Raw genomic sequence first — 14,919 nt, forward strand, 5'->3', positions numbered from 1 at the left:
TATGCTAAATGCTCTGCAGTTGTGCATTTGCTTTGCTAACTTAGTATCTAGTTATCTAGATAAGTGGTTCGTTTATTGCAGTCAAGCTCCTTTTGGTAACATAATCCCCTGCTGGATCAAGAGCCTTGCTGTCTAATATTTGGTTTGTGCATGCAGCATTTTTTGTTGTTACTTGTATAACTTTATGAGCTGGGATGTCTGTCCTGCAAATAGTTTATCTCGAAGACTGTATAACATGTTAGCGTGCATTCATGATCATTTAGGTAGCATTCACTATGGCATTTGACATGTACTTGTTAGCATTGCTAACCTTCGGATTGAAAACAGCGCCACTTGTGTTCAGTGCCGATATTACTGAATATCTCAGAATGGCACAAATTTATTGTCACGTGCACAAGTACAGTGAAATGCCTTTCTTGCTCTTTCCCAAGAATGCTGTAATCTGTATGAACAAGGTCAGTATGAAAGTATGACAATCTGGGTACCGCCCAAGCCTACTTAAAAATGTATTTGAAAGTAATTGAAATACCCTCAATAGTATTTGAAACCACGTCTGTTGTCTTGTCTCATTTCCTGAAGGCCATTCTCGATTTAGATCCTATGTGTGACTGACCAGTGACCAGCGCTGCCTCTGTCACTAATACAGCTGAGCTGATGTAACTGTCAGTTATTTTAACAGAGCTGGGGGGCTCGTGATACGCGTCAGAGTGTACATGGACGTGTGTATCATGACTGTGTATTAATAGCTTCCTCTGAACCAGAACAAGCACCTTTTAGGGACGTCCGGCGTTGCTTTGAGTCAACTCAGTGAACACCTGGACACCCTTACTTCTATGGTAAGGCAAATGTCCTGTCCTTTTCTCAACCAATCAGGTTTGATTCAAGTGAAAGCTTGAATCTATCTGTACATTCTGAATGTCTGAAAGATATAAATGTATTTCTGAATGATATATCGTGGATTAATTGACAGCAATGGGTACATTTAGAAATGGAAGAATACAGGCCTCAGAGAGAGATTGTTGGGTGGAACAGTTTATTTATTTGTATTTACATGGAAGAATGTACATCACAATCTAAAGGACATCCAAACTACATAGCTACATATCCCAACCCCATTTTAAGCTTTGCACTTTTGAAAAATAAGCTACATACAGTATTCCAGCCGACAAATTGCCCACTGATCTCTTCCAAATCTTCCAGTGTAATAACATATTGTGCTTTTAAAGACTGAAAATATGATTGAAAGACATTTTTGGACACTCAGTGGTTGCTTTCCATGTAGAACCTTTTACCAAAACAAAATACACTAGTGTCAACAAAATCAGTTTACTAGCAATTTGGGAAAAAATCCCAGTAGTCAATTTAGAATTGTACATTCCATATCATAGTTTTCTGTGTAGAATTTGGTGAAAAGAAGGAGAGGCACTCAGAAGAGCTGACATCCTTTAGAAAACAGCACTCTCTCTCCAGCAGCTTTGGGAGACTGCAGAAGAACTCCTGCAATTCTGTGCCACGTTTAAGCCTACCTTTTGACGGGATAGGTATTTCTCTACCAGAAATCAAAGGCAAATTAATCTGTCCAATGTTCTAACGCAACACTCCAATTATGTGTATACAAATGTTTGGAAGCCATTTTCTTACTTTGTCCATTGAATATCAATCACCTCTAGTCCCATCGCCATCCACAAACCTGTCCACAGAAAATGACTTTTGTTATGTTTTAGATTTATCAAGGTATCATTTGAAGTTGGATGGCACTTCAGAAAGAGACATTTTTGATTATCATACTTGTCTAGACGGGTTGACATACAAATACAATGCATGATATTGATTGTACTACAGTATACTTGTACAAAAATTAGAAGAGCACACAAAAATCCATCTTGAGTTACATATTAGGAAGGCAACCTGTCCCCAAATATACACATATAGATGTTATGCTCACAATTTAATGACAATCAAATTCTATAGTGCAAAACAACACCTAAAATACATGTATGTATGTAATTCTTACAAAAATAAAAACTCTTAACACTTCCTCCCCTCTACCACCCGGTAGGTAAGTATCCAATAGAAGATTGACCATTAGGCGACTGGTCCATAATCCAATAGGACATCTGAAGGTACATTACATGCTGACAACATGTTGGCATGCTTTGACTGCACCCACAACACAGCATGATACAGAAATGATATCATTAAGTCACAACATCAATGACTGAAAAAATGAAATGAAATGCAGTCCTCGTGACATTACAGTCAAACCAGCACATTTCTTGTTCTTACTTTCAGTGGGCCCCCATATTCATGTACAGACAAGAATCCTGAGGCACATCAGAATGTAAGGTACATGGGTTGGTAAGTTGGGCACTGAATGATCCCCGGACCAATCTGGGTATATGAAACATGATGACATCCAAATTATTAATGCAACACAGTTGATTAAAAATAAAACCTGTACTCGGACAAATTATGAGGCCAAAATGAAGCAAAGGTGAAGGCATCCGATGTCTCGCAAAGCATTCCAGTCTACATCTAAATGTTCAAGGGCTAGCATAGCGCTAATGGGTGAAATGATGCCACAGCACACCAATGCTGAGCACTAAGGGGCATTGCCTGACTCTCTGTTCCTCCTCCCCTCTTCTTCTCTAAGGCATATCTTCCTCTCAGAAACTAGGCCTGGCAGAGCCCTCAGTGCAGCTCCTAGGACACACCATCCAACACGGTCTGTATACAGTAGTTAATACATACTCAAGTCTAGTCTACCATTGTCCCTGCAAGAGCCTCCAACACAAAACTGTAAAAGGTCTGGTTACCTGCCTGCCACTGACACCTTACACCATTTATGTCCGGTGGAACATTTTCTACAATATTCATGTTAGTTTTTCTTACATCTTGACTTAGGCAAAAGTGTCATCTATATTTGAAATGGATACAAAACTCATGGTGGTGACTGGGGGCTGCATTTAAAAGTAACTACTTTCAGCGGTCGTAAAATGATGTAACATGGAGTTGTACAGTCCCCAGAACAGACAATTCCTTGGAATGTCCTGATGGAATCAGTTGGCAACCTAAGAACCGCTGAGGAGTGTGTGCGCATGTTGAGGAGTTTAATATCTTGATGGAAAAATCTTCAGCTTGATATTTACAGATTAGGAAGTATTCTTAGACTGGTTGGACTTCATGTTTCTTCTTATAAACACAGTTTTCATGCTCCAAACTTCTTTCAACAACTGCACAGATGATAGAAGACACTGTCATTAAGAAGTACGGTAATGATATAAAAACCTGCACAAGAATACACTTTTCAAAACAGCAGACCAGATTCACAGAGCAGTTCATTTAATACAGCTGACCTTATTGTAAAATGAGTGAGACTGCGACATGCCTGACCTCTTGACCCCTGAAAGTCCCTTGATGACACAGTAAGACACACACACATTCCTGACACGCTCACCCATTAGGCCTGGGTCAGCTGCACTTGACCGGGCATTCCTCTACAATAGCACTGAGGACTGGCTGGTTCTAATTCTTAAATGGCTGAGCAGGTGGACATTACGTAACAGTAGACGTTCAAATGGTGCTGGGTGTTTCAACATCTGTTTAAGTGGTTAAATGGCCTGACCACAGAATGATATCTTAGAACTCATTTAATAGGATCTCTATGGGCCTGACTCCTGCCACAGGCTGCCAGTGGATACCGTATGATCAAATGTACATTGTTATTTATGAGTGCAGTGTCCCCTTGTAGTCAGTGTGAGAAGAGCATTAGTGTTGTGTCCTTCCTTACCATGGTATGATATGAATAAAGAGGAGGAGGTCCCTTTCAGATTCCTTGCCCTGTGATCATTGACTTGGGCCTGCAAATGACATGAGTATGAATAAATACATGTCTCTGTGACTTTGTTTCCTGCTATACTGCTGTTGAGAGGTAATAGTGCTTGACCATGGCCATGTTGACTGCTGCTTGGTCTATACCAGGTACACTACATGACCAAAAGTATGTGGACACCTGCTCGTCGAAAGTCTCATTCCAAAATCATGGGCATTCATATGGTGTTGGTCCTCCCTTTTCTGCTATAACAGCCTCCACTCTTCTGGGAAAGCTTTCCACTAGATGTTGGAACATTGCTGCGGGGACTTCCATTCAGCCACAAGCGCATTAGTGAGGTCGGGCACTGATGTTGGGCGATTAGGCCGGGCTCGCAGTTGGTGTTCCAATTCATCCCAAAGGTGTTCAATGGGGTTGAGGTTAGGGCTCTGGGCAGGCCAGTCAAGTTCTTCCACACAATCTCGACAAACAATTTCTGTATGGATCTCGCTTTGTGCACGGGGGCATTGTCATACTTAAACAGGAAAGGGCCTTCCCCAAACTGTTGCCACAAAGTTGGAAGCACAGAATCGTCTAGAATGTCATTGTATGCTGTAGCGTTAAGATTTCCCTTCACTGGAACTAAGGGGCCTAGCACGAACCATGAAAAACAGCCTCAGACCATTATTCTTCCCCCTCCAAACTTTACAGTTGGCACTATGCCTCCGTGCAGGTAGCTTTCGTCTGTCGGACTGCCAGATGGTGAAGCGTGATTCATCACTCCAGAGAACGCGTTTCCACTGCTCCAGAGTCCAATGGCGGCGAGCTTTACACCACTCCAGCAGACGCTTGGCATTGCACATGGTGATCTTAGGCTAGTGTGCGCCTGCTCGGTCATGGAAACCCATTTCATGAAGCTCCCGACAAACAGTTATTGTGTTGACGTTGCTTCCAGAGGCAGTTCGGAACTCGGTAGTGAGTGTTGCAACCGAGGACAGATGATTTTTACACGCTACACGCTTCAGCACTCGCCGTTCCCATTCTGTGAGCTTGTGTGGCCTACTACTTCGCGGCTGAGCCGTTGTTGCTCCTAGACGTTTCCCCTTCACAATAACAGCACGTAGTTGAACGGGGCAGCTCTAGCAGGGCAGAAATTTGATGAACTGACTTGTTGGAAAGGTGTCGTCCCATGACAGTGCCACGTTGAAAGTCACTGAGCTCTTCGGTAAGGCCATTATACTGCCAATGTTTGTCTATGGAGATTACATGGCTGTGTGCTTGATTTTATACACCTGTCAGCAACACCTGTAGCCAAATCCACTCATTTGAAGGGGTGTCCACATACTTTTGTATATATAGTGTATCTCCAACCCTGGTCCTGGAGAGCTTTAAGATATCCGGCTATCATACACAGGCCGTTATAGTGTAACTGTCTACTCCCTACCTCTCTGCCGTGGCTGAAGAAGACGCGTGTGGGTTTGGCTGCTCCTGCTGTTCCTGCTCCATCCTGTACAGGCAGAGGGAGACAACACTTGTATAAAAGCTTGATGAATGAATTGACTGAGGATACAGCATGGATCACCCCTGATTGAGTATGAGCATGGCATGTATGCCTGGTTAATTCGATCTAAAAATAAAGATGTAAATGTGTTTTACCTTTCTTTCCGAGCTTTGATCCTCTCCTCCTCAAATCTGTAAAAAGAAAAGATTAAGATCCCTTTTCTGATCCAAGTCCTTTTCCAAGAGTGTAATACATATACTATCTTACATGTATTTTTTGGGCTGACAAACAAAATTAACATAAATTTCCATATGATTTATTTACTGCCTCACAGTCTCTGCCAGGCATCCATGTCTATTCACGGAGGGGGAAATTATTAGCTTGCAAGTTTACATAATTTATTAGTCTGCAAATCACTGCAAGTCAGTGAATGATGGTGGGAGTCTTCAGCTTAGTTACTCCCCATAGTGGTTGATGATACTTACTGCACCACACACTCAGGGACCTGCACATGTTCCATGGGGACTATCTCTGCCAGCTCATCCAGACTATGCACATACTGGATCTTATTCATAAACTTCACACTGCAAATAACAACAGGATAAAAACAACAACCAGTTATATTGGTGTTATGTGGACAACTATTAGTTATCCGTCACAGTGGTGATATGTAGCATAACTGTATTATAAAAAAACTTTTGTATCATTTCAGCCAGAAGTTTTGAAAGTGCTGCTAATGAGCCACAAGTGGTCCCAGTTTTGTGTGTACTACGTCATCAAATTGTGTACTACATCATCCATTTCGTATGATATGTTACGTCATGCAAAATATTAAAATTAAATATATTTTAAAAAAAATGCGATTCATATATGTTACGAATCCAATTCATACTATATGTTACAAATGTGTTATGTTTTAGATCCTGGAGTACCACTTTAACATGATGTTGTTGTTCTGTGGTCACCTGATAAAAGGCCTAGATATGGCCAACACAGTGCGGATGAACCAGGTGGGGTGGGCGATGACCAGAGACTTCAGGTTCTTCCTCAGCCTTCAGGGACAACAGAAATAAATTGTTGAAATAAGGCAATACATGCATACATTCATCTCCTGGTGCTGGAAGACTCTATCAAGCAGCCTACTGTAGTATGAGTCAAGCCTCACTTCCCATTGACTGCCAGTAGCAGTGACAAGCTCAATTACTCCCCATTAGTTTCTCCTGAGAGTAAGTCAACATTTGTGTTATGCACATCCATCCTATGCTGACAGTATGAATGATTGCATTCTCCATGCTGTCATGCAGTTTTGTATACGATATAAATAGTCTTACCTCCTATCAATCATCTGATAGCATTTCTTCAGCCATCCTATGCCCGGCATCTTGCCCCGCGGTGTGGCTCCATTCATGTAGATGATCAAATAGTCCTCAGCAACCAGCATTTCTAGACTGCTGACCACATACCTGAGATGGCAACGAGGAAGGGCAAAATATGGAGGTTTATTTTCTTCCTGTCGTGGCAAGCACTAAAGAAATCTCGAGTTCCCATTTTCTGGCCGCATAAATCTTCACTACAAAATGATTGCATGATGTATGACATGATCTCTCTGATTTCAATGATAGTATACCAGGCGTGATGACTAAGTTCTAAATATCACTCTGTGGTAGTTGGGCATTTGTGCCTCTTGCCGTAAATCCGTATCTCTGCAATTTGTAAATCCAGTTACTCACAGGAAGAGGTTCTCCATGATGTAGTGGTAATCTGCACAGCTGCTGTCGGGCAGGTAGCAGGCTGAGAACACTATGATGGCATTCAGACCCTCACCATAGTAACCTGCAGACGGAGAGAAGAGCGACAGTTGACATGGCCTGTAAGTTCATCCCGTTGGTGTCAATTACCTGGATGCAGAACAATCAATATACAGACATATACCGACGTGAACTCAGTTTGAGATTGAATGGGCACCATGTTGGCACCAAAAGTTCCAGGACAATTCAATTCTAATTAGTTGAACTATGTATAGAGTGTATCTATGGCTCTGGCTGGATGCTGTTGGTTGGATACTGACCCCCATGGGTGATGACGCGGAGGTATGGCCTGATGATCTGCATGTCGATGCGGTGCTCCTGCTCCCCAATGATCACCGTCCTCCACAGGCGCCCGTTACCCCCCGTCCCATCAGCACCATCCTCCTCTTCTCCGTCACCAGGCCCCGCTTTGGCGTTGGCCACTGGCGTGTCATCTGGATGTACATAGTGAAAAGTTTGAAGGTGTTTATGCTATAATGTGAAGTGGGACTTAAACAAATGTATTTATATTAGTGAGACATAATGGATTTGTTTTATGCCACCCACTTTTGTCTCTTCAATATCTTAGCTGCTGTTCTGTTTAGCTGTAGTCTGATAGCATAGACTTTACTATGCAGCTATTTACACTGAACAAAAATATAAACGCATAAACAATTTCAAAGATTTTACTGAGTCACAGTTCATATCAGAAAATCAGTCAATTGAAATAAATTCATTCGGCCCTAATCTATGGATTTCACATGACTGGAAATATAGATATCCATCTGTTGGTCACAGAGACTGTACCTTAAAAAAAAGTAGGGACGTGTATCTGGTGTGTCAGTATCAGGTGTGACTACCATTTGCCTCATGCAGTGCGACATCTCTTTCGCATAGAGTTGATCAGACTGTGGAATGTTGTCCCACTCCTGTTCAATGGCTGTGCGAAGTTTCTGGATATTGGCGGGTACTGGAACACGCTGTTGTACACGTCCATCCAGAGCATCCCAAACATGCTCAATGGGTGGCAATTCTAGTGAGTATGCAGGCCAAGGAAGAACTGGGACATTTTCAGCTTCCAGGAATTGTATACAGGTCCTTGCGACATGGGGGCGTACATTATCACGCTGAAACATGAGGTGATGGCGGACAGATGAATGGCATGAAGATGGGCCTCAGGATCTTGTCACGGTATCTCTGTGCATTCAAATTGCCATCGATAAAATGCAATTGTGTTTGTTGTCAGTAGCTTATTCCTGCCCATACCATAACCCCACCACCACGGGGCACTCTGTTCACAACGTTGACATCAGCAAACCGCTTGCCCACACAACGCCATACACACTGTCTGCCATCTGCCTGGTACAGTTGAAACCGGGATTCATCCGTGAAGAGCACACTTCTCCAATGTGCCAGTGGCCATCGAAAGTGAGCATTTGGCCACTGAAGTCGGTTACGACGCCAAACTGCAGTCAGGTCAAGACCCTGGTGAGGATGACGAGCACACAGGTGAGCTTACCTGAGACGGTTTCTAACAGTTTGTGCAAACCCACAGTTTCATCAGCTGTCCGGGTAGCTGGTCTCAGATGATCCCGCAGGTAAAGAAGCCGGGTGTGGAGGTACTGGGCTGGCGTGGTTACACGTGGTCTGCGGTTGTGAGGCCGGTTGGACGTACTGCCAAATTCTCTAAAACAACGTTGGCGGTGGCTTATTGTAGAGAAATTAATATTAAATTATCTGGCAACAGCTCTGGTGAACATTCCTGCAGTCAGTATGCCAATTACACACCCTCAAAACTTGAGACATCTGTGGAATTGTGTTGTGTGACAAAACTGCACATTTTAGAGTGGCCTTTTATTGTCCCCAGCACAAGGTGCACCTGTGTAGTGATCATGCTGTTTAATCTGCTTCTTGATATGCCACACCTGTCAGGTGGATGGATTATCTTGTCAAAGGAGAAATCCTCACTAACAGCGATGTAAACAAATTTGTGCACAACATTTTTTTTTAAATAAGCTTTTTGTGTGAATAGAATATTCCTGGGATCTTTTATTTCAGCTCATGAAACATGTGACCAACACTTTACATGTTGCGTTTATATTTTTGTTCAATATATCGAGCCTGAGTGGGTGCCAGACCGTGTCTGCGCTAGCTACATCTTGCCAAACAACAAGTTGTCTAAAGCACACAGACTGGCACCCATGCTACCAGGCTGGCACCAGGGCTTCCATTATTCCACTCTGCATGAGCTCTACCTACCTTCCCACTCCAGCTCGTTGCCGTTGGTGATGAACTCCAGGGAGTCGTTGTCGTCGGGGGTCTCGATGTCGTCCACATTGATGTCCAGGTCGTCGGGCGTATCCAAGAAGTCGTCAGACAGCAGGGAACCCTCGCTGTGGTCCAGGGACAAGTTCATGTCTGGGGCCACTAATGTACGCCGCTTACGATGAGTGGACCCTCCTCCACTTCCGCCTCCTCCAACTGCATTAACATTCAGAGAGTTGGGGGGAGCTGTGACAGAGCAGGTGAGACTTATTAGCTACTAATAGTGTACACACATGACATCCAGTTGAATTCACAGGTGCAGGGTCCAGGAAGTAGCATGTGAGATGGGGCTCATTGTTAGAAAGTAATATATTAAGTTAAAGTGACTTATAGTATATCAACTGAGTTAACTTTACCAACACCAAAAACATCTATCAAATGCCAGACAGGTGAGGTGTTATTTCAATTATACTTACAGGCTCGGTCATTGGTGAGACCACAGGAAGACTCCATGTCACCGTCCTCAGGAAGTGGTCTGAAAATCAACACAGAGAGCCCATCATTCTGTCAGGGCCACAGCCACACACAATAGCACGACATGAGCAAACACTAAAGCCAGCCAGCCTGACTCAAATAAACCAAACTACAAATAGACCTGGAAGCACACTAGTACATCACCACATCATGGCAGCTGGTGCAAAATTAACACATGCCAGCGATCATGTCAGTGGGGTTGTCAGTGATCTGGCTCAGCACCACAAAGGGAGCACAGAGAGAGGAGGCTGGGTGGTAATTAGCATCTCCCCAGGGAGCTCTTTAGATTATAGACCTGCCACGGTGTGCAATGTGGGGAGGGAGGTAGAGGCGGAGGTATGTCAACAAACCTTATTCACTGTACAGGGGAGGCAGACACACCGTTAGGTTACCCCTTAACACGTGGTGTAATTTCCCTTGTCACTTCCTGTAACGTGAAACAAGGAGGAGGACATGGAGGAGGTGGAGAATGAAGGGTATAATACAGGGGGGGAAATGTCAACAACAACCAAATACCAAGAGGCACTGGGGAAATATAAAGTATTCAGCTCCACTGTGCTCCACTGCTGCGTAATAATAAACCATCCTTTCAACCTAACATCCCAGGGAGGACAGAGAGTCTATAACAGTGTTGCCAAATCAACATGACTGGCAATAACAAATGACAAGGGCATCCGTTACACTGCATGGTGTCCGATCTCGCATCTCTGAGGCGTCCCACTGCTATAACCACTGGCAAGCTTCCATTGTTCAAATAACCAGTTTCCTGCAATAATGACACCATGAAGAAGAAATGAAATAGGAATTATGTCTAACAAAGGGTATGATAATCCAAAATGTCAAGCAGTCAGGCCATATTCTTCTATATGATGATGAGGGCTAAGATATCAAATCATAAGAGGTCCTGCTTACCTTATCAAAAATTAGGATGGATTCAAAGACGGTCCAGGCAACTATTTGATTTTACAGCACAGGATCCTAGAATATTATGCATGCCCTTTTCTCAGTCGATCATAGGGAGCCTCAGGCACATCATCATTCAGAGCCTAGTGATACATATACTTATTTTCTCTTCCTCCTTTTCCTTAAAGCTGATCTGCCACCATTTTCCTGGTGATGCTGTGTTGTTGACTGGTTGCTGCGTCACATGACGTTACCCACTACCATTTAAGGAGAGAGCTGCACCTGCTCCCTGCCTCCGCTCCCTCAGATGGCGAGAGACAGGAGGATGCTCCTTGCTGTCAGAATGCTCTCTCTTCGCCTTTCTTTTTCACACTCCTTTAATTTCCTACGGAGCAATTATCTGATCTCCCTGCGTCTCGCAATGACAATAAAGGGGAATGTCATGCTTAAATCCAGTCCTCTTTGTAATTCTTCAGTGCTTGGAGGACAATTATACTTTTTGTTTAAATTCTGTATAGATCCAGTGTTTGTGAATGTTTACGGCACATATTATTGTCATGTGGCTATTGCAATCAACGTCAGAGGTTGATTTCACTAGATGGGGTATCTGCTAGGTATTCCAGGCTATAATTGCACCAGCTGCACGGGGTTAGCTCACTGGGAAATCCTCAAGCAAATTAAACTGGAGCAGATTATAGTCCAACAACAAACATCACTGCGTGCATGAGGTATTGTCATCTACCAGTTGTGATAAAAAAAAAACACACAGAGTAACATTCTAAAGTGTATTACTGTGTGATTATTCTTGCAAGTACAATGTAACAAATAGCCTTCCCTGTAGCTCAGTTGGTAGAGCATGGTGTTTGCAACGCATGGTGTTTGCAACGCCAGGGTTGTGGGTTCGAATCCCACGGGGGGCCACCACAGGAAAAAATACAACTATGAAATGAAATGTATGCATTCACTACTGTAAGTCGCTCTAGATAAGAGCGTCTGCTAAATGACTAAAATGTTTAAAAAAATGTAGTGTAACCTTTGTTGTTACACTGTAGGCTGTATAGTGTACTTACTGATGGATTACTGCTGTCAGTATAATGTTATGGTGAGTTATTACAATACTTTTTTACACAGTATTGGACTCTGCAGGACTGAAGGACCCTTTAAAGTAAAGCATCATCAAAGTCGTCTGACACCCACCTGGGGAAGTCTTCATCCTGCCACTCATCTTTACATTCCATGTTATCCATTCGTAGTGTCGCCTCTGTGGTGCCCATCCCATGGAAGGGAGGGGTGGAGCCTGGGGCACACAGACATAGACAGACCATACATAATTAACCAACCAACAATAATCAATCCCAGATGGGGTGAGTTCCTTCCTGTTACAGTGGAGCGCTTTGAGCATTGGAAATGATATGTAGATCCAATGTATCCCTATCACCATTATCATTGGCATAATCAAATCAGCGGGCTTAAACCAAATCAATCCCATCCTCAGGTATGAAGCTCAAATGGCAATAAGCCCATGTCTTGTGTAACACAGAGAATTCCTCCGTTATAACACAGAGAATGCATTTATACAAGAGGAACAATGGTACGGTTAGTATTTCATTTTATTCATTAGTATTTATCATTTCATTTGAGAAACTGAATCCAGGTCACGAGGTGTTTATCCCCCTGTGTAGCATGTGAGGAGCAGGTGACTGAGGTCCCCTCGCTGCTTCCCTCAAAGTCAGTCACAATTAAGGAATTTCGTAGGTGGAATCCAAGAGGCCAGGAGAAATCAACTCTTAATCCCTCCTCATCAGCTACTAATCCTCAGCGCAGGTGCCACCTTTTTGATGTGTTCAGGTTTATCCTGTCTGACACAAGTTTAAAGAGACAGTTCTACAGCCTATTAATACTGGCTCCAGATATCTCAAGCTGGGTTGACATCATGTTAGTCAGTGCACCGTACTGTAACCACTCACAGTCTGTTTTTCAGGGAAATGTGTAAGTGTGACTTGGGTTTCAGTTTTCGTTACCATCATCGGCTGTGTTGAATAAGAAAGAGACACTAATATTATTAAAAGTCAGATACAACCTCAGTATAAAATATACAGTGTATGGTTAAATATTACCTGTCTGTGGGTGTGGGTAAGTGGCAATACTAACTCTGAGAATTCACCTAACATAAACACAGCAAAATAAATAAGGAGATCAGAACATGATTTGCAAGGCAATGTCCTACACACATCAAAATGTTCACATGATTGTTTCCATCAGGTTGCTGCCCGGCAATACTGTCAGATGCATTGTAAGATGTGTTTTGTAAGGTCAACCTCTATACAGAATGTATACTGTACAGCTACATCACATCCACTCCCAGAGGGTGTAAAGCAGTGTACTGTATCCCAAAGGGCAAAGCAGCATACTATAAGACCCCAGCCCTAACCCACAAGAGAAGCTGCTTGTATTCCATGTCACTTCGATTGAGCATGCAACTGTGAGCCTTATTGTGTGACCAGAATAATTTGCATACCATCCACCCAATAAACGCATAAACCCAACTGTCTGTGCCTAGCGAAGAGATACAGTATCAAAACTATAATTTGTCAAATGAAGAGAGGGCTGGCATGTTATGAATATGTAGGGAAGAAGAAAAACCCACCAGCATGAGAGGTAATGAAAGTAATCAATTGCCTGCATCTTTCATTTTCCAAACACTATGGATTGTTTTGCATCCTATGTGGATCCTAACACTAACTTAATACATTGACAATCCAATGACAGTACTACATTTCTGGAGGGCATACCAATGAAGGCTATATCTGTAGGCAGGAAGGTATGCTGCCAGGCATTGGAGTAAATTATGAAGAATAATAGTAGTGTGGGAGAACTCGACTGTAAGACTTGAATCACATCTGCAAGGAAAATGCAAGAGCTGAATACAATGGAAATCAACAGTCTTTCTTTATCAACTAATCCTATAGATTCGTATCTTATATAAGAGTTAACATATTCATGAGCTACTATACATTTACTACATACACACACACACACTGTATGAGGAGTGTAATAAAGAGTAGAGGAAGAATGCAAAGGCGTACTCACATGGGCAGTAAAAGATCCCTTGAATCACTGCTGTCCGTCCCTCCTTTTGCGTCCTCCCTCCTTATTCACTGATGAAGAGATTGGACAGCTAGGAATTGAAATCCTTCAGACCAGGGTCAATGCATGGGTCTAGTGAGTTGCCCCCCTCGTCGTCCCGTGTCAGGCAGCAGCAGCAGGTGTCTGAAGACAGGGGGTAGCTTTGTTCCCTAACCCCCCCCGGCTCCCTCCACTTCTGTTGGGGAAGGGGAGTGTGAAAGAGACTCTCCCTGAAGACTGAAGTGACAGGCTCCTTTAGAGCTCCACCCTACCCTTTTAATTTGAAGGAATCAGTGCTGTTATCATGATGACTGTTTCTGGTTGTCTATTCTGCCCATGTATTTCTGTCTAGACTCTAAATCTGTTTATGAGAATCTCTCATCTCTCCATCCCATAATAGCTTGTCCATCAGCGCCAATTCCTCTTCAGTAGTTATACTGTACTTTCCTCTCTGCTCATGTTGGTTTAATCCAGTCCATGCTGGGATAACCATCCTGTTCATATCTGCCTGTTTATACTAAAAACACCACCTACATATCAAGTCTCCCTTTGTGTTTTTACTCCATGAACTGCTGTGAATGGTCCTCTATGCCCACTGTTTCCTGGCAACAGCATCTCTCTCTCTCTCCACACGCAACACATCACCACCCACCCCCTACCCATACACAGACACTAACTTATTCAGCCTCCCTTGCTCACTTCAGTTCTCCACCAATCATATCCCCCTTTCATCCACACATTTCTCACCCGCCTGCTTATGCTCCACCCATTCCTGTCCTCCTTTCTCCAGTCTCCCTTTTTCCTGCCCAGCTGCAGGAGTGGACTTCCCCTCTATCGAGCAATCTGCCCTAGACAGCAGTGGCGGTGGCAGGCGGCCATGCAATGCCAGTGGGACACACCAGAAGGCGTATATGTGGCACTTGTCTGACCCATAATACACGCTTCATTTGCCACTGGCTTCATTTTCCACTGGTACGGATGCGTCGGGATGG

The 14,919-nt window shown here is 43.4% G+C and overlaps 1 protein-coding gene across 4 annotated transcripts; it reads right to left on the bottom strand.

Moving 5' to 3' along the window:
* Window positions 1–1,016: 1,016 nt before the first annotated feature.
* On the bottom strand, window positions 1,017–14,912 carry LOC106613679 (caytaxin). 4 transcript variants are annotated; one of them, XM_045687447.2, is made up of 13 exons: window positions 13,892–14,912; window positions 11,999–12,098; window positions 9,841–9,899; window positions 9,359–9,610; window positions 7,381–7,554; window positions 7,043–7,145; window positions 6,644–6,775; window positions 6,278–6,364; window positions 5,798–5,896; window positions 5,468–5,503; window positions 5,256–5,318; window positions 3,791–3,860; window positions 1,017–3,233 (listed from the first exon to the last, which is right to left on the bottom strand). In XM_045687447.2, the coding sequence occupies exons 2-12, from the start codon at window positions 12,073–12,075 to the stop codon at window positions 3,827–3,829; spliced, it is 1,116 nt and encodes a 371-aa protein (XP_045543403.1). In that variant the 5' UTR covers window positions 12,076–12,098; window positions 13,892–14,912; the 3' UTR covers window positions 1,017–3,233; window positions 3,791–3,826. The 4 variants fall into 4 exon arrangements, with proteins under 4 accessions (XP_045543403.1, XP_014071664.1, XP_014071665.1 ...); XM_014216189.3 differs by lacking the exon at window positions 13,892–14,912 and adding an exon at window positions 10,249–10,325; XM_014216190.3 differs by lacking the exons at window positions 11,999–12,098; window positions 13,892–14,912 and adding exons at window positions 10,249–10,325; window positions 10,811–11,975.
* Window positions 14,913–14,919: the final 7 nt, after the last annotated feature.

Source organism: Salmo salar, chromosome 10 (genome assembly GCF_965601325.2).
Source record: "Salmo salar chromosome 10, fSalSal1, whole genome shotgun sequence".
NCBI lineage: Eukaryota > Metazoa > Chordata > Actinopteri > Salmoniformes > Salmonidae > Salmo > Salmo salar.

Coding starts and splice junctions, on each gene's coding strand:
- LOC106613679 (XM_045687447.2), bottom strand. CDS start 12,075: ATGGGCACCACAGAGGCGACACTACGAATGGATAACATGGAATGTAAA. Junction 5,319..5,467: donor ATCAAAGCTCGGAAAGAAAG/GTAAAACACATT, acceptor CTGCCTGTACAG/GATGGAGCAGGAACAGCAGG. Junction 3,861..5,255: donor TCTTCAGCCACGGCAGAGAG/GTAGGGAGTAGA, acceptor TGTCATTTGCAG/GCCCAAGTCAATGATCACAG.